A 25,682-nucleotide genomic window follows, 5' to 3' on the forward strand; every position below is an offset into this window, starting at 1 on the left:
AAGAGGGCCAAAAAAGTGAAACTTTCCTTTCTGTCACTGTATAGAAATTTCATTGCATATTTAATATTAGAGATGTCTTAGTTAAAGAAAATCAAGTGCAACTGCTACAGCAGCTTGTTTTTCTACACAATGAAGAAATGCTGACGTAGAAAATGAAAGAAATCTGTCAGCAAAACCCGTTGGGCTTAAATTAAGAAATAAATATGTACAATTACATTTTTCTTTTTACTGTGGACACATTGAAAAAAAGTCTATATTATATAGTGAAAAAATTTGATTTTCTGTAATGTAATTTTCGATCTATTACTTAATTACTTTAGTGTAGTATGGCTGTGGGAGAGATGTATCAGCATGAAAAGCTGTAAGACGTACAGTTAAAAGTCACATTTTCTAAAGCAGTCCAGTCTTTTTTGGGGCGATTCTGGCCCTTGGGCCTTATGTTTGACACCCCTGTTTCAGATATTACGTCCATTCCAGATATTAGAATCTAACAAATACCCCCATGTTGTGATAAAACGAGTAAAAAAAAAAAGTTATTAGTTAAATGATAATAAAAAACTACAAAATAAAAATTACACTGAAATTAAACATTTGCACAATTAAAAAAATAACTGCAAAAGTGAAACTACTCTAAAAACGTGTGAAACATTTGCAAAAGAAATAAACATATTCTAACTAGTGAAACTGACTTTAAGAACTTTGGTCCATACTGTACCTTGCAGAATACAAATACAAACATGGGCTAAAGATGGACAGATCTATGGCGTAAGCTTGCCGCTCTATGTTCATATTCTATGTTGACGTTCCTCCTCCCGGAAGTCAGCCTCTGCCTCTCACGCTGCCTCCTTCCCAAGCAGCGCGAAAACTGTAGTTACACGTCCGAGTTGCACAGGGGTAAAAAATTGTCTGTTGTGAGTTGAATTCATGTCGTATCTGTGGCTGTACACTACTGTTGCGAGCGAAATTAAGCCCTGTGTCACGCTGCTGTGGGTCAGTGTGGCGCTAGCTGCTTAAAACACTACGACGTAGCATGAGAGCTAGCCTCCTGAGTTAACCAACACTTAGTAAGTATTGTGTTCTGCTAGCTTTCCAGATATACCCAATATACTGAAAGTCGGGTACAGGTTAGAGAGATAGCTACTTTATTTAAATGTATCCTAAAATAATTTTTTTTTTTTACAGTTTATTGAACGCCTAAGCACCTTCGAAAAAATTAATCACCGCTAACTCTGTAGTTAAGCTTTATTATAGTCTATTGTTGAAGAAGTGAATTAGCATAACAGGTAAAGATTCGAGTTTTCAGTTCAGGGCTTTTAAGGCATCAAATATTATAGCGGAAGGTTTGTTTTGCTGAAAGACATGTCAGTGTAGATTAGTGGTTACACAGCACAAACTAATAACAGTTGAAAACAAACGCTGCAGCGATCACGTCATCTGATGTTAGTTATTCGTTTGATAAGACCTGTTTGTTAATGTGGCTACTGCTAATAAGAAACCAATAATCTGTCACTCCTATTATATTTCGTTGACTCACAGGGAAGAGAATCCCTGTGTGTCCCATTTTCATCACCTCTCCTTCTTTTCTCTTTCAGAAAGCAAAAATGTCAAAGATCGACAAGATGAGCATCCTGGGGGTGAGGAGCTTTGGGATTGAGGATAAAGACAAACAAGTCATCTCTTTCTTCACTCCTCTGACTGTTCTGGTCGGACCCAATGGAGCGGGGAAAACGGTATGAAAGCATTTCTGGCAAAAGCAATACTTGACTTATTGAAACATGACAGCGAACACAAGGGTCGACAGTAGCACTTTTTGTGTTTTCCAAAGGCTTATAGGAAAAGTTGAAGAATAATATTCCAGAATGATAAATGCTGCTGTCATGTATTCATTTCTTTTTGATGCTTTCAGACTATTATTGAATGCCTAAAGTATTCAACATCTGGAGAACTTCCCCCTGGATCTAAAGGAGGTGCATTTGTTCATGATCCAAAGGTTTGTTTGTGTTGAACTGAAAGTAAATTTCTCTATTTCTGATTGCAGTGGTACGCTTAAGACTCATAATGTGTGGCATGCATCTGAAATTACTTTTTGCAACAGATTTGTTTGTGTATTTGTAATATTTTTTATGTTTTAAATGCAAATTTAATGCTAGAAAACATAAGACCAGGATAAAGTATGTGAAAAAGCCTGATTTAAGTCACTTGTGAAAATGACAATAAGACTCCTAACTGCTTAGTGCTAAATATCTTTATCAGGAAAAGTTCCTATCTTTAGTTTGCCTTCATACCTTTAAGAATTGCTATGATTTCTCAAATTTAGCATTTTCTGAACATGTTAAAATTCAGTCTTAGCCTTTACATCTTCTTCAGGTTCTTGTCGGATGATTTTTACACCTTTATTCACGTATAGCGATGTTCATATAATTCCAGGATGCCCATGAGACGGATGTGCGTGCTCAAATTCGCCTCTTATTCTCAGATGTCAATGGAGAGAAAGTGACCATCCAACGCTCTATGTCATGCACTCAGAAGGCAAAAAGCTACACCTTTAAAAGCCTAGAGCAGGTCATTACCAGATGGAAGTAAGCCAAAATCTCATGTTTCTTATGTAAAGTTTTGTTTAAAGTTTAAAAAAAGAGAGAAATATTTGTGGATTGTATACTAAAGTTTCCTGACCTTTTTCTTATGCGACTGTCTATTATAATTCATCCAGAGATGGTGAGAAAGTCAGCTTGTCTTCTAAATGTGGTGAGCTGGACCGGGAGATGATTTCCTCATTGGGTGTGTCGAAGCCTGTTCTAAATCATGTCATCTTCTGTCACCAAGAAGAGTCTAACTGGCCCCTTAGTGAGGGAAAAGCACTCAAAGACAAATTTGACTCCATTTTTGCTGCAACCAAGTAAATGGACTACACAAGTGTTGCATTACCCAGTTTTAGTCTAAAAGGAATTTCTGTTAATGTCAATTTCTCTCTCCTAATCAGGTATATCAAAGCTCTGGAGACAATGCGTCAGCTGCGTCTCAAACAGAGTCAGATAGTCAAAGAGTGTCAGGTGGAGCTGCGCTACCTGAAGCAGAACAAGGAGAAGGCCCAGCAAATTCGAGAAACTGTGGACACCAAAGAAGCCCAACTGATGGCCTCAAAAGACAGCGTCCAGCAGATAGAGAACCAGATTGAGCCACTTGAGGTGGGCTGGTGTTTGTATGTGTGTTTTGTGTATTTATTTATTTGTTGGCTGCATATCCATGAGGCAAAGCTTCCATCCCATCACATCCCAAAGGTGCTCTGTTGGGTTGAGATCTGATGATGGTGGAGGCCATTTCACTACACTGAACTCATTGCCATGTTCAGTAAAGCTGGGCATACACTGCGATTTTTTTCAGTCGCGTTATTCAGCTTCTGCTCAAACTGCACGATTGACTCGCAGGGGTTAGAAGTTCGTCGGTCACGATGAAGGGTCTCACACTATACGGCCCGATGCTCTGATGCGACCTGAGTGCTCACACTGTGCGTCCACAAAATGAAGGCTATAACGGAAATTCTGTCTCTCGCTCTCCCTCTCTGTCTTTCACTCACACAGACACCACCACCATCAACTTTGCTAAATTGCTAATGAAAAACATTGATCAGGCAGCTGTGATTGAGCAGCAGTGTAGATCCAACTATTTTCACAGTTGTTGTGGTCGTGATAATTTTGAGGCCACATCGAAAAGGCTCGGATGAGCTTTCCAAAGTTCTACAACTGCCTCCATCGCTGTCCAGATCACACGCTGCACTGCCGTGCTACTCCGTCTTTTTCACCGACATTTATGTGTTTGCGTGTGCGCAGTGTGAGCGGCTGCGGTGACACCCTCACGACGGTTGTGAAGATTTCAAACAGGTTTGAAATCCTCCCGACCAAGTGATTGATGATCGGGAGCTGGTCGTGAGGTGTCAATCGCACGATGAAGGCCAAACTCGGGCCGATCACCAAAACGGTCGCACGACTCAAAAATCAGCTCAAAATGGGCCAAAAATCGCACAGTGTAAGCCCAGCATAAGCCAGTTTGAGAAGATCTGAGCTTTGTGACAGTGTGTGTTATCCTGCTGGAAGCAGCCATCAGAAGATGGGCACACTGTGGTCATAAAAGAATGGATATGATCAGTACTCGGAGAGGCTGTGGTGTTTAATCGATGCTCAATTGTTACAATGGAGTCAAAAGTGTGCCAAGAAAATCTTGGCAAGTGGTTATTTAAGTTATTGTTGTCCTCCTATCAGCTCGAAGCAATCCAGTCATTCTCCTCTGTCCGAACTGCCGATCTCTGGATATTTTCCCTTTTTCAGACCATCATCATCACCTTTCTTCCCCATTCTGAAGCTCAGTTTAAATTTCACCAGGCTGTTTTGACTGTGTCTACAATGAATGTGTCTAAGTCTAAATGCATTGCTGCCATGTGATTTGCTGGTTACATACTTGTGTCACTGAGCAGTGCAAGAGGTTTACCTAATGAAGTGTATGTATACATGCATACATATTGTGGTGTAAGCAGATTTCAAACCTTGCAAGTATTTCTTCTTGAGTGGAAGAAGTTGAGGAACACAGATAAATTATTTGGGTGTGCTATGATTAACAAGGTTTTCTTTTAATCCTGTGTCAAAGCATATGGGTGCAATGAGCACCTTGGAAGGGGATAAAATATATAAAATAACTTTAATCTTATTCTTATTAAACCAACTGACTAATTTTTTTTTTTTATATTTCACTGCAAATACATCCCTACAGGAGTCTGTCACAAGGTTATTGTATTTCCCTGCAAATGAACAACCAGTAATGCTTTAAGTAACTTCATTCACTGAATCGGCTGAATAAAGCTTATAGCACAATAATATTTAAGGTATAATGGTAATCGTCCTTTTTTCTCTTTTTTTTATATTTCTTTTTCAGAATCGACTGATGGATATTGACCTTAAACTCGGGAAAGTGATGAAGCTAGATAATGAGATCAAGGCTTTAGACAGCAGGAAGAAACAGATGGAGGAAGACAATAAGGAGCTGGAGGAAACAATGGAACAGGTAATGTAATAATATATGTAGTGTATATATATATATTTATTTTATTTTGTGATGAAAAACCTAAAGCAGAAGAAAAATTAAAATTTTTCGTATATGAGAAAATGCCGGGATGAAAAAGATTGAAAAATAAATAAGTATGAGACAAATAATAAAATGGTTGATGCATGATGAAAGTTAATGAGGTTGTATTATTCATGTTTTTCTCCCTTATAATAGGCTTAATTATATTTATGTATTCATGTAAATATGCCAGACTTGGCCACACAGGCTAATTGTCTTCTGCAGGAAAGCTTAGCAGTTGCCTCATTGTACTCCAGAGTCCACTTTGTATGATGTGTCATTATCTTGAGTGGGGAACTAATAAAAAAAAAAAAAGCTACAAAGGGTGAATGAGATTGTTTAACTTCAATAACAATGAGCCAGTTAATCTTTGGCTAGCATTAAAATACACGTTGTTTATGACTACTGGATCTTTTCACTTCTCTGTTTGTTGGGTGATGGGATCTTTTCCTATAGTTAACAGTATCAGGACTTTGAACTATATGGAACCAGAGCAATTGAGGCCGATTTATGACTGTGAAAGACCAAATTTATTACCACTCTATACTGTTTTGATTTTAAAGTGTTTATAAAAGCAGGTCCAAATGCATATATTAATTGCACTCGGTGAGCCACTCTGAACCAGTTTACTTTGTGTGTGGCAGGTGTTTCAGGGTTCAGATGAGGAGCTGCAGGAGATTTACCAGAACCACCAGAGGACAGTGAGGGAGAAGGAGCGAAGGCTGACCGAGTGCCAGAAGGAGCTGGAGAGAGCTGGCAGAGAGTGTCAGAGACTTAACAGAATCAAAGCTGAACTCCTGGTTGAACAAGGTACCCACAGCTGTACACCTGGTGCTACCAGGGTAGCTAAACATCTGTACCTGAATGTGAAAGCACATGCACGATTGAATATATTCTAGCATTCTGGCAGAATATCACACTCAATCCTAAAAAAATGATTAAGCTGAAAATATTCATATTATTAAGGCTATTTTTTTCAGCATAAACTTTCTTTTTCTTTAGTACAAGATTAGCTTCTTATACCTATTTTGCTTTTGTTTTTCCTTCTTCCCAGGTCGTCTACAGTTGGAAGCTGACCGCCATACACAAAACATCCGGAACCGTGACACTCAGGTAATGGGCGCACAATCGAGGTTGTTCTAATGGAGGCTTTAAATGAATGTAATGGAGTGACAGAGACTAGGAAAATTTCATCACAGCAGTGTCAAGCGAATGTTAGGTTGTTCCTTGAACAAATCACACATGTTGTTATATTTTTCCTCCCTTTTCATCCCCTTTCCCACACAGGTTCGCTCTCTGTCAACCTATCTGGAGATGGAGGGCTATGACCGACCACCCTTCACTGCTCTTCAGCTTGAGAGCTTTCATCGTCATGTAACGCAGAGACTGGAGCAGGAAAAAGGGACACTTAGCCAAGTTATGGTAAGAAATTCTCAGTTTAAATCTAAACCCAAGAGTTTTCCTGAATTCATATTATTTCCAAACAGAGTTAAAAAACAAAATAGGCAAGAATTCTTTTAAATATTTTCATTTTTGCATTTCTGGTTAATGCTGGCAGTGCTATTGTTTTCTCTCTGTCTGATCATCTGCAGAGACTCTTAATACATAAATATATCTTTATTATTCACGAGTGTCTTAGAAGCTTTTTCCATAAAACAATATATAATATAGACAGAAACTGTTAAGATGATGTCGGCATTTCATGTGCAGATTTCTCTTTTGTGAAAGATTTTAACTACTGAACACACGAAGCCACTGAAAATTCCACTCTTACTATATTCACAGAAGTTTTTACATCACTTGTGAATTTTGGACTTTACAATCAAAAATAAATATGCAGTTCATGTTCATGGTGCCTTATTCCTACACGTGCTTTGTGTCATTAGGTCAATCTGCAGGAAAAGGAGCAACAGAAGCAGCAGTCTATTGATGAAATGAGGGATAAGAAAACTGGCCTGGAAAGAACAGTGGAGCTGAAGAGGGACATGCAGGGAAAGAAGCAGCAAGAACTGAGGAGTGTCAGAGCAGAGCTGCAGAGGCTGGAGGGTTCGTCTACTCGACTGCAGGAACTTGAAAATGAATTGGCTAAAGTGGTGAGAGTATTTTGTTGTGCTGTGAATTTTAACAGGTGGTTGTTTTTTTGGTTTTTGATTAATTTGCAGAATTCCATATTAAGGATTACACTTTGTTTGGGACACACAGAGCATATGAACCCACACAATTATTCTGGAAAAAGATGTTGGTGCCCTCCCTACACATTCCCTCAAAAAATGTGTTTAACCTATAGCATGTTAGACTCTTTATTCACACCAGACAAAGAAGTAGCAATGCTCAGCTTGTAACTTGATGTTTTGTCAGTAATGGTGATAACACTCGAATAACAGATAACAGAGAGGACACACAGAAAGGGGGTAAGACAGAGAAATATACATTTCCTGAGCTTTCTTGAAGAGATTGTTTGCATAGCGTTCAGAAATTTTTATTTTTTTTTGTCAAACAGTTGTGCATTATTCCCACGATTTGTTATTATCATTTTTGTGAATGAAGTTTTAACATTTTTGCCATAGAAAGTTTAGCTGGAACTATACTGCTGACACAATGTGTCCTTTTGTTGTTTTAATGATGCCATTTTTTCAATGTGTGTTTTCCTGTTCAGGAGCGTGAGCTGCAGAGTGCAATCCAGAACTCCAACGTGGAACAGTTGAAGGCTGAGGTTTCGGAACTCCAGAGAGAAAAAGCTGAACTTGACCGCAAACAGAGAAAGCTAGATCAAGAGATGGAGACGCTCAACACACACATGACTTCACGCACGCAGATGGACATGCTGAAAAAGGATAAGGTAATGTGCCATCTACAGTTAAAGGAAAAGAGTTGATGTTGATTACTGCAGCCTTTCTTAGAGTTGACCCCCTCGAAGGTGATGTTAAAAAATGTTGCAGAAACTCACCCAACTTTACTGTAGTGGTAGTAAAACCAAGTAACCCTGCATGGTAATCTAACCTTCGTTCTCTGTTCTTTTCATCTTCCCTTCTTCGTCTTTCCCTTTTATGCCAGCTGCCCCATCATGTTTCCTTTCTCTGTAGACTCTCATTTCTCCGTTTGCTCTTTTAATCTTCTAGGGCGAAAAGGAGGAGCAGGTACGCAAGATCAAGTCCCGTCACAGTGAGGATCTGGTGCCCTTACTGGGCCAATTTCCCAACAAGAGAGTGCTGGAGGACTGGATCTATTCCAAGTCCAAGGAAATTAACAGCACCAGGAACAGACTTGCAAAACTCAAGTTAGTAAAATGCATTTACGTTAAAGCACACACACGATGAAAGAAAATGCTTTTAAAAAGACGTTTTTCAGAGGGACTGATTGGTGTTATATTGCTGTTTTTTCCTACATTTCAGTAAGGACTTGGCTTCAAGTGAGCAGAACAAAAGCCACATTTCTGCTGAGCTGCGTAAGAAGGAGCAGCAGTTAACCAGTGACGAAGAGAAGTTCTTCAATGTGTGTGGTAGTCAAGATCTAGACCAGGACCTGAGCAAACTGCAAGAAGATCTGGAGAAGATGTCAAAACAAAGAGGTTAATGGCCTAAAAAATTAACAAGAATTGGCATATTGGAGTTGACAAGATCCTTAATTGCAGTGTGGACCTTAACTGTAAACTATAAAAATGCCTCTTTTTCACTAGTGCTCTGGCTGCAAAAAGTCCAGTTGTATAGAACTTAATTTGTCATAATTACTTTCCCAATAAGTTGCTAGTTGTTATTCCTGTTTTATATAGTGGTGTTCATTGTAATAACCCAATGTAGTGTAAAAATGAAGATAAAGCAGAGTAGCTACTTATTGATTAGTCCTTGATCATTATGTCTTGTCTAAAAAAACTAAAAAAAACCAAGATGGCCACAGCCAAAGTGCCAGACTTATTCTTTAAAACCTGGCAGACCAACAGGTGATGAACATGTCCATCATTAATATACATTTTATCTTTTATGTAGATAAGATGTTGCAGAGGTTGATGAGGTTCATTCTAAAGAAATACAGAATCCTTTGTGTTGCTGGGTGGATTTAACAGGTTCAGTGTGTCGCTGTTTAAATGCCTCTTCTGTGCGTTTGACTACATTATAAATTAATGTAACAACATCTTTCCATCTGCGCTATAACCTCCAAGAGTGAATCAACTTTGTTAAAATTGGTTGAGATATTCAAAAGTGTTACACAATCAAAAGTATTTCATCCATAATTTTTCCTATTGAATATAACTATATATGTATTCTCTGGGTATGCAGTAAGTTAACCCAGGAAGTGATTACTTGACTTTAGTGTGTATGCCCATTTTAACTAAAAGCCTAATGTATGGTGTGGTTGGTTGGCGTCTTTTCTAGTAATAATTGTCAAAGCGATTCAAATATTACACAATGATTAATTAATTTTCTCTTTCTGCACCTGTCCTGGTGTAGCCATGCTAGCTGGAGCCACAGCAGTGTACACTCAATTCATCAGTCAGCTGACAGAGGACAGGGAGCCCTGCTGCCCAGTGTGCCAGCGGACGTTCCCCTCTGAGTCTGATCTGCAGGAGGTTATCAACGACATGCAGTCGAAGTTACGCCTGGTGCCGGACAAACTGAAAAATACAGAGCAGGACCTGAAGAGGAAGGAGAGGAAGAAAGATGAGATGATGGCTCTCAAACCTGTGAGGTACTGAACCAGAGGGGTCTCTGATCTGAGTTTGATTGTTTTCTTCCGCTTCTAAACTCGAGTAAAAACAAATAAAAAAACAATTGTCAGGTAATACCCTCAACAATATTAGAACTAGAAAAAAAATTTAAAAAATAAAGAGTAATAAAAAATAGAAGACCAGAACTGTTGTTGTTTAGCATCATAGTAATTTGAGACACTACCGTAAAACAGTGCAAGGAACAAATCCCTGATGTCTTTTCTGTAGTCACCCAGTTGTAATAAGCAACAGGCATTTAAGCAGCGCTGCATACAGACTGATAAACACCAGTCTATAGGACTGTGTAGCATAAGGTTCCTATACTGAGTTTGATTTTTTTAAATAAATACATGACCATAAAAGTAAATATCTTTAATTGTTTTTCCAAAATTTACAGAGTTACCATTTTTCTTCCTAACAAGGAAATAAATTAGCCTGTGGACAGTCTCTTGTTCTCTTTCCTTTCCAGTAGATGGAGCTAGAGTGTCATAGTTCTAAATTCTGGATACACACACACACACACACACACACACACACACACACACACACACACACACACACAGTGTATGTTAACTCTCTGAGATGAACATAGTTTATTAAGCCAACAGACACTTTTTTGCTGTTCTTGTCAGGACAACTTTTCATGTTAACTTTTATAGTGAGTGTGATGATAGTCAGAGAAACATGTATACAAAAAACTAAAACATTTCAGTGTCATATTTACAAATATTCTTATCTAAATAGTCACGTACTTAAATTTTTCGAGGGTTTTCAGCCCCACCTTATGGCTGCCTGTATATTAGCTCCTCCTTCTTTTTATTAATGGAGATGGAAAAACTTTTATCAGCTGCCATCTTTCAAAGGGTGTGAATATTCTGCTACAGGGCCAAAGAGTTCATGTGAGCTGATTTTATGCATACATAATTAATTCACCTTATATAGCAGTGATCTCTACAACCAGAGTCTAGCCTCTGAGTCATCTGATATGTCATTACTTTTTCTTTTGATTGTATTATCAGATGAGGCACAGCCCGTCTTCAGTGACCCTGCAATGCACCAAATGTCTTGGCTGCCTGTGGTTCAAATTCAGGACATTGAAGTAGGCCAAGTGTCTCTCAAAAGGGATGTTTGTTTTTAGAAGGTCTCTTTAACGTGGAAGCAATAAGATGATTAAATGCTCAGCTGAATGTAGCTAAACTCATTAGTAGGTGCAGCTTTACAGTGGAAACACTAGATAAAGTTAAGTTAGTTAACTATGACGAGTGTTTTCAATTAAGTTAGTTAAGTAGAAACACTAGTTAAAGAGTTGTCCCCTTTCAGCACATATAGTATGGCCACTATGTGTTCTGGGGCGAGATATCCCATACTACATGTGTGTTACCTCTCTCCTCTCCATCAGAAAATTGACATTATAGACATAACAGTTTGCTTTTAAGAGTTTCACGAAGTTATCAGCAGTTTGTTTTCCTAATGTTTTCAGGTGGGGTATTCCGGGGTTTGGGACATAAAAGTAGCAAAGTTCTGAAAGTCTTTTTATGAAGATAAAATGCAGTAATCCATTTGTTAATGTCAGTTAAATGTGTGGCCAGAGAGTTCAGTCTCTCTGGCCATACATATATCATTGTCATGGTAACAGATGTTATGCGGTCTGATAAGTGTGGTAAATAGTAAGATGTAATGTGAGAAATGTAACAGCTGACAATGATAACTGCCATGTAGAACATCACAGAACATCACAGACTGATACTCTGTCTCCGACAGTGATGAACAGTTTCCTGTCAGTGATATGTGATTTGAGCCATTCAGGAACGTTATCTGAAAAATCTACCCAGTAGCTCAAAGGCTGCCTTAAGCCAAGTAAAATGAGGTTAGCAACCTTATCAGAATTGTTAGTCTGAGCACACTTACCTTTTTGTGGGATGTAGTACACCTTTTAAAAAAAGCATTGTTTTACATGAATTCAACAAAAGGTTGACTATTGGTTTATAAATTAGTATTTTAACAGCCATTTCTCTGACACTAATTGATGAAAAGGTGGTTTTTCACAAGATGAACCGTGAGAACTGTGGGGGTTTAAGAGTTTTCTTTTTTCCCCGCACCCCCGACCATCCGCTCAAAGGTTTATTTTGGTTTGGTTTGGTTTGGTTTTTTGGGGGTGGAGATTGACGTCTTTTAACTATTAATAATGTTGAATAATAATTCTGTTATGTTTTGCAGTTGTATATTATAATAACTCGAGTGTATGTACGACATGACTCCAAAACTCTTCTTTCATAGTTATGTGACAGATATTTGAAAATGTGCCTACAAATATGCTTGTAGACTTTAATTACAAGGTGTCAAAAGGAGACATTGTTGTACATACAGGTTTTTAATAAACTTTCAAAGTATATTTACTTTTCATTGACATGTCTCTCAGACAGTCCATTGTACAGCTTCAGGAAAAGGAGCTACCGGAGTTGAAAAACCGTCTACAGACTGTGAACAGAGAAATTGAGAGGTTGAAAGGTGATGTGGAGGAGCAGGAGACTCTACTTGCCACGCTGATGTCTGAGGAAGAAACTGCCAAGGCCTGCTTGCCGGACATTTCTCTCCTGGACAGATATCAGGTATTAACCTCCTGCCTGTCGTTCTGGACTTGCACTTATATCTTTCTTAATCTTTCTTTACCCAGCTTAAACCTTTGTGGGCTTCATTTTTTCACCTTTCTTCATTCTCTTCATTATTTTCCTGATATTTAATTAGCGATAAATTATTCTTGTTGTTTGATGTTGTTATTAGAGTTCCATTTAAGCAATGTCCTTTTTTGGATTTTCTTTTGCTTTTCAGATGGACCTTAAGGAGGTGGAGAGGAAAATCGCTCAGCATGCAGCAAAACTCCAAGGAGTAGACCTGACCAGAACCACACAACAAGTCAGTCAGGAGAAACAAGAAACTCAGCACAAGTTAGACACCAGTAAGATGACACAAAGCAAGCACATCCATTCGTGGGGAAGTTGTGTCTCTTACATTCTTAATTTTCTAACTTTGGCACTCAAAATCTTTTATTTCCTTTTTTTTTTTTTTTTTTCTATTTAAGAATTTGGCTCAATTGTCATGCTCCGAGGACCTACATAAGGAGTGTGACTGAGAGGGGGGTATGAAGATATAGAAGCTGTTATTCGAGAAGGGCTGTTTTATTGATTTCGCTCAAACACTAGATTACTGGATCTTTTCTCACTGAAACAGCTTAAACAGTTTTACTGCATTGATCCTTTGCTCATACCGAGGCTGCTAGCCATTTGTTAGCTTGTTTAAGATGTCCACGTTCAGCCTGGTGACGATGATTTAAGTGTCTGATTGGATTTATTGTTACAAACATTTTTGTTCCCCTGCGATTTACTCTCATGTTAGCCACACATTAACTTGTGGCTGTTTTATGTGCATATAACTGTTCGCTTGCACCGCTGTATGCATGTTGTTCATGAATAAAATGGTATGCATCGACCCTGCGGGTCATCAGTGACCAAGGATGCTGGAAATCGTGTGATATGGGTCCCTGTCTGGTTTGTAGATGTGTCTCTAGTTGCTAGTTGTTTTTTCTTTCTTTTTACCTCTTTGTATATTTTCAGCTTCCAGCAAGATGGAGCTGAAACGTAAGCTGATCCAGGACCAGCAGGAACAGATACAGACGCTTAGAAGTGCAGTGAATGAGACGAGAGCAGAAAAGCTCCAGCTGAGCAGTGACATGCAGAAACAGCAGCAGCTGGAGGAGCAGTGTGCCGAGTTCACCACTGAGATCCAATCCTTGACCAGAGACATCAGGGTATTTTTTTTCTTTTTTTGTTGTGCTTACATATTTTATATTCACATGAAGATTAAAATGTTTCACACTTTATTATCATACTCACAATACAAAATAACAGAAATATACCATAATCATACAATCAAGTCTTATATATTCATTATATATGGCTACCAGATGTTTGGTGAACATTGTTTATTTTTAGTTGCATGGTTTAAAAATAAATTCTATAAATTTTCTATGTTGTCCCTTTTTTGTGTGTGGGTTTTTTTTTTTTTTCCTCTTCCACTTTGTGGTTAACCAGGAGGCAAAAGAACAGCTGTCCCCTCTGTCTGCCGCTCTGGAGAAGCTACAGCAGGAGAAACAAGAGTTGCTGGAGCGCAAGAGGCAGAAGCAGGAAGAAGGGCAGGAGAAGGTCGACACAGTCTCACTTTTTTCTCTTTTGGAACGTGCTTTCTCTAAAATGAAAAAACGGCACAGAACTGTACATTTACGGAGCAATTACTTCGGTTTTCATTTAAAGTGGTAACGGAGGCCCCGTTTCCTTTTCATTTAATTTGCTGAGCATGTCATGTCATAGTTTTTTGCATTTTACACACACACACACATACACAAATTAATAGATAATGACAGAGCATTATGTTTTTTAAGACCTTTTTTCTGCCACAAATAAACTGTGAATATCTGTTCATCTAAGTCTGAATTCTGACTGTGTTTCTGACAGATCAGCTCCATTAAAGAGAGATTAAAGGCGATCACCACTTTGGAAAGAGACATCACTAAATATGTCGATGAGGGCAAAGATGAATACAAAGAGGTAACATGTTTGGCACTGTTGTGCAAGATACATCACAACCCCCACCCCAGTGATTTATTTTGTGACATATATTAATATATATAATTGCAGCCTCGGAGTAAAAGGTACACTTATATTTTATATAACTTTGAAACACCAACTTTTTCATTTTAACACTTTAGCATGGTTTCTTGTGAGATTAGCTGTAGAAGCTTGACTGTAAATGTGTTGATTTTATTATTTCTGAATGTGTTTAACCCTTTCATGGACCCTATCATTGCAGCAAAAAGAGTCTGAGCTCCATGAAACTAACACTCAGCTCCATGAAGCTGAGAAGCATAAGGAGAAAATTAATAAGGAAATAGGAAACATCCGTCAGGACATAGACACTCAAAAGGTACAGGACAACAGAGCAAACACTGTTTCATGTTTCATAACTTTAAAACGAAGTTAAGAAACTTTATTTTAGCTTCACCTAACTCTAGCACTTTTTAAAAGTTTAAACCTTCTTAATGAATCTTAGGTCCAGGAGCGCTGGTTACAGGACAACCTGACATTGAGAAAACGCGTTGAGGAGTTGAAAGAAGTTGTGGGTAAACGTGAGGCTCTTATGAAGGACATGGGCAACATGCAAGTCATGCAGCTACGCCAGTAAGAGCACCACACCCATTATCAATTTTCCACATGATCGGTGAAGCAACCAAGCAATTAAAATAGTTTCAGTCTCCGTCACATCAGAAATGCCACACTTGACACTTGTAAATGTTACAGAGCTGTTTGTAGTATTTTAAATTCCTTCCCTTCATCTCTTTCTGTGTTTTTCCAGAGAACGGCGTGAAGCAGAGCGCAAGCTGGAGGATTTGAAAAGAAACCGCAGTATTGCATTGGGCCGACAGAAAGGCTTTGAGGACGAGATACTGCATTATAGGTGAAACATGCAGATATGCGGCACTTACACATACAGAGCTTACTCTATACACAAATGGTCATCCAGAAAATGAGGAAATAATACAAATAAGAAAACTGACTGGAAAATTGTGGAAAAACATGATATCCCAAAAGCGGCTGTCCATTCAGGTTCTGTGTAAAACAAATGAGAAGAAGTGAATCTCCAATTGATCTTCCTTTCCGACAGATGTTGAGCTAATTCAGTAGATATAAATGTTATCATATAATAAACACACAGCATGAATAACCATTATTGTTGATGATTTTCGCAGCGATAACACCTCTGCTGTATCTGTATACATTCTGGATTAGACTGCTGTGACTCAGAACTTTATTTGCTTTCATCTATATAAATACTGTGTATTGTTCAGATCCCTGTCAGAATATTAATATCAATACTTATGTGTACCATAGAGTGTACAGCCGAGTGTGCGATGTCATCCTATTATAATACACCTCTGTCTGTTTGTCCAAGAGTTTCTCCTCTATGATCAGGTGTTCAGTAACCAAGGCACACAGGTACATCTTAGGACCCCAGAGGTTCTTAGCCACCAACCCATTTTTACCATTTCTGAGCCTGCAACATGTCATTTTCCACAATTGTAACATCTAATTTATATTCACAAAATTTGAATGTTATGTTATATATTATATCACAATCACATTGCCTGGGAATTAGAGCAGGGCAATATGGCCAAAATTATTTATCACAATATATATTTTAAAATTTGCAATAACGATATAACTGACAGTATAACTGATGCTAGGCAAAATACTTTACAACTCCACAACTTTATTAGTGCAAACCAACCCCATCAATGTATTTTCACTCAAACAAGCAGCCGTTTTTTATGTGCATTAAAGCTATATAAAAATTTAACAGTGCAAATGCAAATTCCATGCTGACAGTTTAACCAAAAGGCATTTCTAGTGGAAATGGGCTGACATATCCTGAGCATAACCATGTATAATATCCACAAAAGTTAAAAAGAGGTGCTTTGCAGCATGAAACTGTATTGTGCCAAATAAATAAGTCAAATACGTATTTTTCGGACCATAAGGCAGACCATTTTTCGGGATTATAAAGCGCATTAAGCGAAACAAAACAGTCAGATAAGTCAAACCTCATTCAACTCATTCTTCTTGCTTCCTCCACTTCTGTACCATTGATTCAGTAATGCTGAATTCTCTCGCAGCTAATCTATTCTCATGTTCTACTGCGTGACTGATAGCCATGAGTTTAAAATCCGCTTCATATGCATGTCTCTTAACGGGTGCCATTTTGGGGGTCCTTATACACACAATACAGTAATATTATGTTGAAGCACAGTACATATTACTCCGCGAGGCTCCTGACCACAGGAGGTGGTCAGGTGGTCATGGATGCTCCAACAATCCATCAAGCAGTGCGGCTTCGTAGCTTACCAAAGTCGTACTGAAACATTTTTTGACAGATTTGAGGCTTCTCGCCATGTACAACATAAAATTGGTTGGAGGTCAGTAAGCACAACCAGAATTCATACATAAGGCGTTTTACCCACATTCTATCGCCATATTTCATTTTCTTGTCATTGCCTAAAATTACAACGGTATTACCGTGAACGGTATAATATGGCCCATATTATTCCCTACTGGGAATGATCTGGCAGTTGACTAAAATGACATGTATGTGGTGGAGCAAAACTGGACTAATATTTTGCTGTATTTAAGGACTGTATCAAACATTTAATAATTGTAAAAATGTACTCAAAGGCAATGGGATGTTAAGCTATGTGAATTAGTCCAGCTTACAAAGTCAACTTTTCAAGCATGTAATTTGACATGTGTAGGTAAATCATAAGGCACATAAATATGCAAACATAAAATAAGAGGTAAGTTAAGATCATCTTTAATTGTCTCGGTGTATATTTGATTGAACAAAATCTTGCATACCAATTTTTCATTTTACACTTGATGTTGGCAAACATTGTCTGAGTGTAGTAGTGCACTTGTATGTTAGACATTAGACCAGCGGTCCCCAACCTTTTTTGCGACATGGACCGATTTAATGTCAGACAGTATTTTCAGGGACCGACCATTAAGGTGTCGCGGTTAAATACAACAAAATAAAATGATATGACCAAGACAAAAGCTGCGGTATCTTGTAAATATAATAATAATTGCAAAGTAGCATCCTCCTGAAATGCGCCAACAACATTGAGAGTAACATACTCCTCTCTGCCCCTTAATGCTCTCTGGTCGCTATGGTAACAGTTAAATATTTCTTTCAAAATAAGACACACAACTACAAAACAAATATAAAGTACTTGAAAATATATAATTCGCCATAACGCTAAATCAATGAGAGCCCTGTGCTTGTTTCTCTGCAACGAGACGATCCCACCTGGGCGTAATGGGGGACAGAGACACCCGAAGTGTGTTGCTTATGCTTAGTCTGCTCCGCGATTTTGTTTTGGTAGCTGTAACTGCAGAAAACCCCGCTTCACACAGATATGATGTCGGAAATGGAAACAAAAGGCAGGGGTGTTCTGCCACAACTTTTATCCAGAATACCAGCAAAGTTGATGTCTCGAACATACTTTTAAGGCCTGTTGTGATCTCCAACAGTTGATCTTCTTCTTGCACAGACATGCTGGATTCACCCGGTTTATTGATAAATGAGTCGCAGATCCATTCCTTGTCAGTTCGTGGGTCTTTTGTGATTGGGAAATAGCGCTCAAACTCTTTTAAAAGCAAAGACAGGTGATCGTGCAATAGGAAGTTATTTATTTTTTCTGTGCGGCCCGGTACCAAAAAAAAAAGAAAATTTATTCATAACACACGGGAAAAGACCCAGGGAAACCGAGTTAATGATAAAAACCCTGAAAACCACAAATTTCACACCTGGGCCTCAACTCTCGCGGCCCGGTACTAAACAACCAGGGGTTGGGGACCGCTGCATTAGACGACTGACATGGTCTTTTAATTAAACAATACTGTAGTACTGACGTGTCCTAGTGTACTAAAAGTGGTTTAAGTTAAAAAATGAAGTTATCAAAACCATGGGTAGTGTTGAGAAACAGTAACAGAAAACAATGTCATTATTTGTCTTTTATTCAACGATTTATCATTAAACTAAAAGTGCAATTATTATTATTATTATTATTATACTTACAGGAAAGAGCTGCGAGAGGATCAGTATGACAAAGCTGATGAGCGCTACAGAAACAAGATGATTACAATGAGGACCACAGAACTGGTCATTAAGGACCTGGATCTCTACTACAAGGCTCTTGATCAGTAAGTTTTGTCCTAACATGTGCATATATACAGCTTGTGGGTATTAACAAAAAATAGTTCTCCATACATAACATCTGATTTCTGGTCTTCTTTTAAAATTCTGTAAATAGTTTTCATTTGACAGCTTTGTTGAATAAAGAAAGATTTCTACCATATTTTCTGATACTTTGCAATGCCAACTGGAAATGACAGTGTCAACTGATGCAAATTATCGCAGTTCTATCTTGCGCAGATTTTTGTGCTTTTTCCCTCACGTATAAGAGGGTGTCACTTGCAGAAACATGGCTAAGCAGTTTAGTCAGCTGTTTACTCAGCTTGGGAAAATGGAAGTGTATGGTGACACGTACTGAAACAGATGAGACTGATTAGTTTCAGGGTAAAACCACAGATAAATAACATATGAAATGCATAGAGAAATGTGTGTCAGGAGTTCAGAGTCGTTGACATGTTCCGTTGTATTAGAGCAGTAACTTGTTAATGTGAGACTTGTGAGTCTTCATCAGAGATCAAGAAGTGCTATACATGCTACACAAAATATACATAATACATATCTATCAGTGAGTCTACAATAAATATATGCAGATATATGCAATAAAAACCATAAACCTCAATTATAAATATACAAACCTCAGTTTAAAAAAACAAAAATCATTCAATAAAAAAAGTTATAGAAGTAAATGTGTCTGTGTTTGCACAATAAAAAGCCAGGATAAAGCAAGTAAAAATAGATAGGTTTTTACAGCGTTTTGAAAATGACTGAGAGATTGGGCAGCTTTAATGTGAGAAAGCAGATTGTTTCACAGATAAACAGGCCCTATCACCTCTGCTTATTAGCCTCTCTCTAGGAATGTCCAAGAGCTTTTGGTTTGTAGACATCAGGGCTCTGGTAGGACTATAGGGCTGTAAAAGTTGAGTTAAGTAGGGTGTTGTAAACTTCAGACATTACATGGAACCTTTCTTTCTGAGTTGATGTACTGTTTGCATTGTTGCAGTTTGAACAGTACTAGTATGTCTTGTGTCAGAACTTCATTAACTACTTAGGCCTTAATTGGACGTCTATGCATATCCGAGGGAAAAAATTCACTTGCGTCAATTTCAAACTTTGCTTAGAGAGAGGTTCATTTCCACATCAAAGTACAGTTTTATTAATATCTGCTGAGATGTGTTCTTCTTCAGTCACACATAACATCTACACTAAAAATTTCATTTTATAAAATGTTGGATCCATGGCTGCTGGTTAGAAAGTGCAAACCAACTTTCCACATCTATTTTTTAATTTTTTTTTATTTCACAAGATGGTTTAAATGAAAGAACGGGGAAAAAACCCAATGTGACCTAGTAACATACACGACCAGTCAAAAGTTTGGACACACCTTCTCATTTAATGGATTTTCTTTAATTTACCACTTTCTACATTGTAGATACATACTGAAGACATCAAATATATGAAGCAAGATATATGGAGTCATGTAGCGAAAAAAAAAAAAGATAAATAGCTCTAAATATGTTTTATATTTTAGATTCCTGAAAGTAGCCACCCCTTGGTTTGTTGACAGCCTTGGCCTTCTGTCAGTGAGCTTCATGATGTAGTCACCTGAAATTGTTTCACTTCACAGGTGTGCCTTGTCAGGGTTCATTATTGGAATTTCTTGCCTTCTTAATGGGGTTGGGAGCTTCAGTTGTGTTGTGCAGAAGTCAGGTTGGTACACAACTGATAGCCCTATTTGACAACTGTTAGAATTCATCCCAAAAGGTTGATTCTTTTCATCTGGACATAGCGTTTTCAGTGGGAGAAATGTTTTGTCATTGTGATTGTTGATCAATGGTCATGACAATTTGCAAATTATTGATCAAGGAACTGACCTCACAGCCATTTGTTCATTCAGTAGACTAGTTTCAGTCATTGTACAAATGTACTGTTTATAAGGTTGGGGAAACCTGCAGTCAGCTGAGACTGAAGAAGTCACTTGGATGAGTGACGAAATGTTTTTCCAACCGAAAACGTTCCATCCAGACGAACAGAAGCAACCTTTTGAGATTTACTTACCTAGAATTCATATTATGGCAAGAACCAATCAGCTAAGTAAAGAGACTGCCCATCATTACTTTTAAAACTAAAGGTCAGTCAGTCTAGGAAATTGCTAAAACTTTGAATGTGTCCCCAAGTGTAGTTGCAAAAAACATCAAATGCTACAACAAAACTAGCTCACACGAGGACCGGCCCAGGAAAGGAAGACCATAAGTTACTTCTGCTGCTGAGGATAAATAGAGTCCTAGTAGCAGACACATCTCAAAATCAAATGTTCAGAGGAGACTGTGCGAATCAGTCCTTTATAGTCAAATAGCTGCTAATAAACCACTACTAAGGAAAAGCAACAAGCAAAAGAGATTTGTTTGGACCAAGAAAAACAAGGAATGGACATTAGACCAGTGGAAATCTGTGCTTTGGTCTGGTGAGTCCACATTTGAGATTTTTTTTGTTCCACCCCCCCCCCCCATGTCTTTGTGCGACTCAGAGACCATCCATTCACCTTTCCTATGTGCATGGTTCCTACGGTTCCTATGGTTCCACTAATCAGAAGGTCGGTGGTTCGATCCCAGGCTGCCTCCTGGCTGCATGCCAAATATCCTTGGGCAAGATACTAACCCCATGTTTGCCTACTGGTGGTGGTCAGAGGGCGCGGTGGCGCCAGTGTCCGGCAGCCTCGCCTCTGTCAGTGCGCCCCAGGGCAGCTGTGGCTACAATGTAGCTTGCCATTGCCAGTGTGTGAATGTGTGTGTGAATGGGTAAATGACTGAATGTAGTGTAAAGCGCTTTGGGGTCCTTAGGAACTAAGTAAAGCGCTATACAAATGCAGGCCATTTACCATTTCACTTTCCTGCTTACAGGAAGAAATATTGGTACGTTTTATGCACGTCTTCTGTCTAAAAAAGCTTTAGTAGTTTTACTGTAATGACAGTGCTTGTCTTCCTGATGAGGCTCTTTGAATTTAGGTCACCAGAACTACCGCAGAGTTTTTAGGTTGATAGCTGGAACGTCAGCAGCATTGACGGGGGGGGAAGTGATGTCAGTGTCTTCCAGTACTTTGAGTTGGTGGCCGAGTGCAGGCTGAAATCTGATACAGTTTAACTGGTATTGCATAGTGAGGTTTTTGTTAAATTTATCTTTTTTTCCTGTTTTTGAAAAATCTTTATCGAAGTTCTCCTTATTAACCTAAATTCATCAAAAGTTTTGGAAGAAAAATGTATTAAAAGAATTTTAACGAAATTAAATCAACAGGGCATCGCTTACACTTTTACATTGTGTTACATTCCTGCTAATCTTTGCAGTCAAATAAGGTGTTTACTTTGTTTGCCTTTCCTAGAAGCAAACTTTAAAGTCTTTTCCTACACTCACTGTACCTTTATGATGGATGCGAAAAAAACTTGTAGCAAAGCTACAACTGAGAGATCCTTCTCTTTTTCATCTGCCTTGTTTTGCATACGTGACAGCTATTGTGACTTTGGAAAAATAATCACATTATTTTTTTGTCCAGGGGGTTGATCATTTCTGTGAGGTCTGAAGGTACTTCTTTTGCTTAGTGGACAGAAGGCCAAATGGAATGCACTTATGTTGGTGATTTCAGTGCGTCTTTGTGAGCTTAATAGATGTGGAGATATGCAGGTCTGTTATCTGCAGCATATCACTTCAGTCAAGTGCATTCAGGAAATATCATGTCTCGCAGGCCAGCAAACAGCTGTGATTGGCACGTCATCAAGCGGTGATTTGAAGAGTGCTTGAGTGCTTTTGCTTTGCACTTTGTTGGCAGAGCACACATTTGAAATATCATTTGATCATTTAATTGTGGGAAGCAAAATGTCTAATTGTACAGCCTATTAATAACAAGCAGGGCTCACTTTACCCCAGAGGATGGTGCTTCCAAGAATTTCAACTAGATCACAGGGCAGTTTTCCACTTGATGTGTTAAATCACATCAGCTTGTCCAGATAATCTCTGTTTATTGACGTTGATTGAACGTATTGCCTCCTGTGGTGGTCTTGTTGACACTTCAGTGGAAAAAAAAAAAGATTACTCAGCCCCCACTGCAGTGACTTCACAGTCTTGCTCGAAGTAGGTGGCCTTTAGTGAATCTATTAATGAGTCATGTCTTTCATGTGAAGTACCAGGCTCTTGAGTAACTAAACAGATTCTATGGATTCCAAAAAGCAGATTAGTTTAAATTAATATATTAAAAAAGCTCGTTTTGCTGCTCAACACAGTCTATTTTTATAGTTGCCTTTATAATGCTGTTAGTTTATCTTGGGAAAACTTTTTTCAAGACTCTATGTGACTGCATTCATAAACTGCAGCTATGAATCATTTGCACATTTTATTTTAAACTTTCATAATGTGTCATTAGTTTCAATGAAAGATCCTTGGTTTTTAGTTCAGACACTTTGCTACTTCATGCTGTTTGTCTTTAGAAAGATATATATTGACCTGCCTAATAATGCTAAATTACACCTATGATTACAATTTGCAGACTAGCTAGCAGCCTGATTTACATAATGCGACACTTGCATAAGTTTTCGGAATTACCTGGCTCTTGACCTATATGTTCTGCTTGCATATACTCATCCCCCACTACATTTCATGGCAACAAACTTTGACTAACTTAGAGTTAGGTATGAAACAGTACACTTTGTGTGCAAAGAGTTCAACTATTCAGTGCGGTCAGTGGTTTGAAAGCATGTTTGTGTGTGCAGAGTGAAGATGTGAGCACTTGTTTTGAGTTCAGGTCGCTAAAGCCTTTCATAAATATAAACCAATACAGGCTTTTGACTTTTAATTGTAGGCCCATAGCTTGTTACAGATATAGCTAGTTTACGTTAGGGTGTAATGTGCTAAGATGATATGTTATCTTTCTGTGTTATCTTAGCTCCCATAACAAATTGTGTCTGATACCCCAGACCTGGTATATTGTGAACTTTCACAATACGCTTACTTACTTTCTCAACTTTCCAGTTTACTGTATCCTAATGGATTGTAAGATTGATTAAAAAAATGGAATTTAAATCCATAGTTAATCGTTTGAATAATTTTTCAGGAACAAATGCTAAATAATTGCAGAGCCTGTTTTTTCCCGAGTGTTTTGCTAAGCAACTCAACTTAATGCCGAGTTTTGCTTCCATTTTTTCTCATACGTCATTGTGTAAAGACTTTCCAACAAAGATGACTACAAAAACTCAAAACATCCCCCCACAGAAACTGTTAAAGTATAAAAATGATTAGATCAAACCCCCACAGCAACGGTTAAAGATGTACTGGAATAAATGTGGCAGGTCACAACAGAGTTGCTAACTGTGTAGCTTTGTACCTGATGTGTGTCTACCACTACCAGGGCAGGTTGTTTTTCTGGATTAATGGAACTGATTTTGATTTACTTCCAAAGAGCACTCATCACTTTTTATGCTTTTTGAAATGACCAATATCCACCTAAAATCCTAAAACATAATGTTAGGCTTACTGTCTCAAGCCGGGTGATGCAGCAGGACAGTGAATGTAAACATCAAAGGAAAGACACAGCAGAATCCATCTTTCAGAGTGGCCCAGCCAGAGTCTTTCAAAGTTTTCTCAGAGTGCACAAAATATTTAACATGTGTATTATTTTTGTGTTAAGCACAGTTCAATACCTGTGACTTGAGTAATGGTGAAGTAAGATCTTATCAACAATTAATGCAAAAAACAAAGATTGTACATGTCTGTTTTTAGTGCTGCATACTAACCAGTTAATGGTTAGTAGATGAATCACTAGTATTATCTGCTAATCCATTTACTTTGAAGGTTCAAAAGAAGTCTTATCTAATGATGACGTTTTTTTCCAACAGGTTTTAAATGACCTAAAAAGAAACTTAGACATTTAATTAACTTGTTAAATTAACCTAAATTTGCTATTGTGGTGAAAAATATCCTGCTCGGCATGCAAGCCTTCCAAGCACAGAAAAAAAAAACATCTCATAGAGCATAGAGTTCACTTCCTATTTTGTATCACCGCATTACTATCAATGCCATCATTTTTATGTGGCTTCAGCATTTGCAGTGCTGATTTTCATGATTGAAATGTGCAAATAATTGAAAAATTATCAGCAAGGTAGCAAAGCATGACATTGTACACAGTGAGGCCCTTGCCAAATGTTGTACAGCTATGTCTGGGTTTCTATTTAAATGCAGCTGTATTATAGCAAGTCAAAGCACCTAACGGTTACTTTTATTTGTCAGTGTATCAGGCTTTTTTTTTAAATTATCCTTTCTTTCTGTTTATTTTTCATGTAAAATAATGGAAACCTATTAAAAATATATTCATGTTTGCAAACTGTTTATTCTTGGAGATCAGGATACTCTGAGAGACACTTAATAAGGATAAAAGGCCTTGGTAAGGATGTGTGAGCTCACCATCACTGATACCATCTGAGTACGGTATCTGAAGAGAGCAGAAGCATCATTTACCCATAAGTGTGGGTTAGAAAAGGCATGACAGCCTGCAGTGTTATCAAGATTGCAAGCAAGGCATAGAGCCTTCCATCAGACATTACATCCAGGTCACAGTTTCTATTTGAATACAGAGAAAACGGTTTCTATGGTAAGATGTTTTGATTTGGACGCAAAAAAATGAATCAGTGTGCAAAAATTGTCTGTGCAGAACTGAGCAAAAGCTAGAAGTCACTGATAATGTGACTTTCAATAAAGTGAAGGTAGTTGAAAGTCACTTAATGAATATGGGTAAAGAGTTTGTGTTTGCTAATTATTGAAGAGTCAGCATAGCTTTCATTGTATTCAAATCAAAATAATGGTCTGAATGTGTTGGCTCAGCGGTTCTTAAACATTTTCTCTCATGCCCTTCTTCAGAAGTCCATGAAAGTTCAAGCCTCACACTCTAACTTTTCATTAAAAGCAAAAAGTTATCCAAGTATAATTTTAATTGGTAAAGGTCTGTACAGGAGCGTGAGTCATTTTAAGTCCTGTTTACTTTTTATAAGAAGGAAATCTGATTCATACTTTTCAACTTAGATAATCAGTTTTG

The 25,682-nt window shown here is 38.1% G+C and overlaps 1 protein-coding gene across 1 annotated transcript in view; it reads left to right on the plus strand.

Annotated features, from left to right (window-relative positions):
- Positions 1-808: 808 nt before the first annotated feature.
- Positions 809-25,682, plus strand: part of rad50 (RAD50 homolog, double strand break repair protein) — a 30,523-nt gene continuing 5,649 nt past the window's right edge. The window contains exons 1-24 of the mRNA XM_025910845.1: positions 809-1,064; positions 1,593-1,730; positions 1,907-1,990; positions 2,428-2,579; positions 2,711-2,896; positions 2,981-3,185; positions 4,924-5,052; positions 5,757-5,922; positions 6,167-6,225; positions 6,400-6,534; positions 6,999-7,205; positions 7,769-7,951; positions 8,232-8,389; positions 8,505-8,680; positions 9,558-9,795; positions 12,234-12,423; positions 12,644-12,770; positions 13,426-13,619; positions 13,903-14,013; positions 14,323-14,415; positions 14,678-14,791; positions 14,918-15,045; positions 15,221-15,322; positions 18,499-18,621. Of these exons, the coding sequence (XP_025766630.1) occupies positions 1,602-1,730; positions 1,907-1,990; positions 2,428-2,579; positions 2,711-2,896; positions 2,981-3,185; positions 4,924-5,052; positions 5,757-5,922; positions 6,167-6,225; positions 6,400-6,534; positions 6,999-7,205; positions 7,769-7,951; positions 8,232-8,389; positions 8,505-8,680; positions 9,558-9,795; positions 12,234-12,423; positions 12,644-12,770; positions 13,426-13,619; positions 13,903-14,013; positions 14,323-14,415; positions 14,678-14,791; positions 14,918-15,045; positions 15,221-15,322; positions 18,499-18,621 (3,389 nt within the window). The 5' untranslated portion in view covers positions 809-1,064; positions 1,593-1,601. The remainder of the gene's footprint in view (positions 1,065-1,592; positions 1,731-1,906; positions 1,991-2,427; positions 2,580-2,710; positions 2,897-2,980; positions 3,186-4,923; positions 5,053-5,756; positions 5,923-6,166; positions 6,226-6,399; positions 6,535-6,998; positions 7,206-7,768; positions 7,952-8,231; positions 8,390-8,504; positions 8,681-9,557; positions 9,796-12,233; positions 12,424-12,643; positions 12,771-13,425; positions 13,620-13,902; positions 14,014-14,322; positions 14,416-14,677; positions 14,792-14,917; positions 15,046-15,220; positions 15,323-18,498; positions 18,622-25,682) is intronic.

The sequence above is a fragment of the Oreochromis niloticus genome, linkage group LG10 (assembly GCF_001858045.2).
Source record: "Oreochromis niloticus isolate F11D_XX linkage group LG10, O_niloticus_UMD_NMBU, whole genome shotgun sequence".
Classification (NCBI taxonomy): domain Eukaryota; kingdom Metazoa; phylum Chordata; class Actinopteri; order Cichliformes; family Cichlidae; genus Oreochromis; species Oreochromis niloticus.